General features: G+C 41.9%; 1 protein-coding gene across 1 annotated transcript; it reads left to right on the forward strand.

Moving 5' to 3' along the window:
• The first annotated feature begins 986 nt into the window (after positions 1-986).
• On the forward strand, positions 987-3382 carry LOC134928466 (putative nuclease HARBI1). The gene is made up of 4 exons (XM_063924251.1): positions 987-1486; positions 1571-1943; positions 2255-2276; positions 3286-3382. Exons 1-3 carry the CDS (start codon positions 1096-1098, stop codon positions 2256-2258), a joined length of 768 nt encoding a protein of 255 aa, XP_063780321.1. The 5' UTR covers positions 987-1095; the 3' UTR covers positions 2259-2276; positions 3286-3382.
• Positions 3383-3671: the final 289 nt, after the last annotated feature.

Here is a 3671-nt window from a genome sequence, read left to right on the forward strand (position 1 = left end):
TCTGTATGTTGTTTTTGACTGTCATTTTTGTTCTCTTGTAGGAGTTGTTTTTTGGGTGAGGAAACCCTTGTATATTTGGAGTTTTTGGTGTGCAAGAAAACACAAAAACTTTATTGATTTTGGATCAGGTAAGTGCCCTTTGCCTGTGTTGTTGTTTGTTTGTTTGTTTGAATGGTCTGTATGTTGTTTTTGACTGTCATTTTTGTTCTCTTGTAGGAGTTGTTTTTTGGGTGAGGAAACCCTTGTATATTTGGAGTTTTTGGTGTGCAGGAAAACACAAAAACTTTATTGATTTTGGATCAGGTAAGTGCCCTTTGCCTGTGTTGGTGCCTGTTTGTGTTTGTTCAAAGTGTTGTTATTATGTTTCTTTGCCATTTTGTAAAGACAAGTATTTTTTCTTACCTGGATTGATCTGCAAAGTAGTTTTTTTCTTGCCTTGCCTAGCTACTAAATGGTTTTTTTTTTGTTACTTGATTGAATTTTTTCCTTTATTTTATTTTTATTTATATTTGTTTTATGGTGTTTGTGATGTGTTTGATGCTCAGAAATCTAGAAACTAACATTTTTGGTTTTTCTCACATTAACATATGTTTATTTTTTATTTTTTAAATTTTGTTCCTGAATTGAACCCAGAAATAATGTCGTACGCTCCTGCAGTAAGTTGACTCCACCTTTTTTTATACATTTATTGTTTGTATATTTTTTAATAAATAATTTTGGAGTATTAAACATTTTTTTGTTTTTATATCAAAAAAGTGTGTTATGTCGATATTTATCGCAGCAGAAGCCCTACCTCCCCAACCCACGCCAGCACTCCCACCCCAACCGCCAGCCCCACAACCGGCTCCTCATCAACCAAGGCAACGGAGGCGTGCTAGGCCACCAATTTTCAGAACCCGTGTCCTACTTTTTGGGATGCCAGATGATGTGGTGCTGCCACCACATCTAATCCTAGACACTCTCTCCATAATAGAGAGTGATCTGGAGTCTGAAATTCGGTATCCTACAGCAATACCACCATTGACACAATTCCTTGCTGTGTTACATTTTTTGGCTACAGCCTCATATCAACATGTTGTGGGAGACCTGGTTGGCATGTCGCAGGGCCAGTTCAGTAAGGTCCTGCGGCGTGTCTGCCAGGCTTTCCTAAAGCGGGTGAAGCAATTCATTGATATGCCTTTGGATGTTGGTGCCCTAGATGTGGTGAAGCGGCAATTTGAGGAAGGTGGTAGTCGCTTCCCACATGTTATTGGGGTTGTGGATGGCACACATGTTGCTATTCAGCCACCAAGACATAATGAAGAAATTTATAGAAACAGGAAACTGTTTCATTCTCTGAATGTAATGGTTGTTTGTGGGCCATCCCTCCAGATCCTTTCCCTGAATGCCAAGTTTACTGGAAGTTCACATGATGCATATGTCATTAGACAATCAGGGATATGGCAGAGATTAAGAGCAAGTCAACGAGCAGACATGTGGTTATTGGGTGAGTTTGTAGATATTTTTTATCTTAAAAATAAATGAAATTTTTGAATATACTCTTTTTAATTTAAGGTTTTTCCTCAAACAGGAGACCGTGGATATCCTTGCACCCCCTGGCTCATGACTCCTTACCGTAATCCCAGGCCAGGACCACAGATGGCATTTAACTCCGCGCTTACTGCCACTAGGCAGCTGGTGGAGCGCACAATTGGTGTCCTTAAAGGGCGGTTTCGTGTGCTCCACCGCACTGGTGGCGACATCATGTATTCGCCGGAGATGGCAAGTAAAATAGTGGTCCTGTGCGCAATACTACATAATATCGCGGTAAGGAGTAGTGTAGAGCTTCCTCAGGCAGAGGAATTGCCTGATGAGGAGCCAGGGGTTGTTCGACACTTCGGTGGTGGGAGTGTTACACGGAGGGGGAGCCAAGTGAGGGCAAGGATTGTTGCCGAATATTTCAGGTATAGTGTTTTTATCTTATTTTTATGTTGAAAAAACAAAGCACAGTATGCTTATGTTTTGTTTGTAATGTTGACATTTTGTTTGAGATTGTAAGGTCATTGTGTAATGGTTTAGGATTTTTTGTTTATTTGTCATTTTTAAAAAAGTAAAAATCCGTTAACACGTTAAGCTTACAATTTGAGATTAGTACAAAATATAATGTGATGTGGCTAAATAGTGTCCTTATTTGTTTTATATCCTAAAACCTTGATTATTTAAACAAACACAAAAACAAATGAAATTGAATCTTGCCCACTTTGTGACTGTCCAGCTGAATGATCACACAAACTGTGGTGAGTACACAGATATGTTTAGAATTTTATTCAAAACTGTGTGTCTCTGTGTCTGTTTGTGTTATGGTTTTTTTTTTTTTATTTTTTTTTTATGCAAAAATTTACTTCTGCGGATGCGTTTTTCCGCTCGTGCGAAATAACACTGCTCTTCACAGCATTGCAAAGATCAATAAAGTTATTAGAAATGACAACAGATTTATGACCAATCACATGCTAACAGACGCTATAAATATATGCCCAAATAAGGAAAACGCCATTGCCAAGATGCGTGCTGCACCGTTCACCAGGCGTGAGCTCCGCGTCCTGGTTGCGGTGATGGACCGCCGCGTAGGCCGCGTTGGGCGCTTCATCCCAAATCGGGTGAAGCGCGAGGCCTACGCGGAGGTCCGCCGCCTGCTGCGGACTCGCGTCCGCAGCAGGCGGTCAATCATTCAACTTGAGAGGAGATGGAGTGATCTCCGCAGGAGGACTCCCGAGCTGTTGGCGGAGATCCGCCAGCAAATTCGTTCTATGCATACACGACGTAAGTTACATTACATAAGAATATTAGCAAACATTGTGCAAATTTACACTAAGTGGTAGGCTAATTGCAACGCTGAGTGTGTTTTTTTTACAAAATAGGACAGTGTGTGTGGTTAGGCCAAACAGTACTGACTGTAGCAAACTGACACCAAACAAGTGCATGTTTTCAAGAATTAATAACCAGCCAGGAAACTGGTCCCAAATACTTGATCATTGCTGCCTATATAATAAGGTGCCTTGAATAGTGATCTGGTGATGTTGCCTAGACCAATCAATATGACTCAATGGACTAGATTACGGAATGAGCTTCAAAGTAAAAGTTATGACTCATTTTGTTTGCTGTGGCCAACATGAATAGGATTTATACATGTTTGATTTTCATTTCTAAAAAACACTGTATTTTACATGGAACAGAACATTGAATATTGAAATTGTTTACTATGTAATTTCACATGTAAACTAAATGTTGTCAAAAATATCATTATAGGACAACAACAACGGCAGACCTCTCCGCCCCCTTCCCCTTCCCAGTCCCCCTCCCCTTCTCACTCCCCCTCCCCTTCTCACTCCCCCTCCCCTTCCCAGTCCCCCTCATCTTCCCAGTCCCCCTCCCCTTCCCAGTCCCCCTCATCTTCCCAGTCCCCCTCATCTTCCCAGTCCCCCTCAGCTTCCCTGGCCCACACCACTTTACACTCCCCTTCTCACCACACCTCTCCATCTCTTTCTGGGACCCCTTCTCCTCCTTCCCATACCCCTTCTCCTTCAACTTCTAAATCACCATCTCTGCCCCCCTCACCCTCTATTGGCTTAACTTTCTCTCCGCCCCCCTCGCCCTCTCAATCAGACCCCCCCTCTGAAATTCCAGCACCAATC

The sequence above is a fragment of the Pseudophryne corroboree genome, chromosome 1 (genome assembly GCF_028390025.1).
Source record: "Pseudophryne corroboree isolate aPseCor3 chromosome 1, aPseCor3.hap2, whole genome shotgun sequence".
NCBI lineage: Eukaryota > Metazoa > Chordata > Amphibia > Anura > Myobatrachidae > Pseudophryne > Pseudophryne corroboree.

Coding starts and splice junctions, on each gene's coding strand:
- LOC134928466 (XM_063924251.1), top strand. CDS start 1,096: ATGTCGCAGGGCCAGTTCAGTAAGGTCCTGCGGCGTGTCTGCCAGGCT. Junction 1,487..1,570: donor AGCAGACATGTGGTTATTGG/GTGAGTTTGTAG, acceptor TTCCTCAAACAG/GAGACCGTGGATATCCTTGC.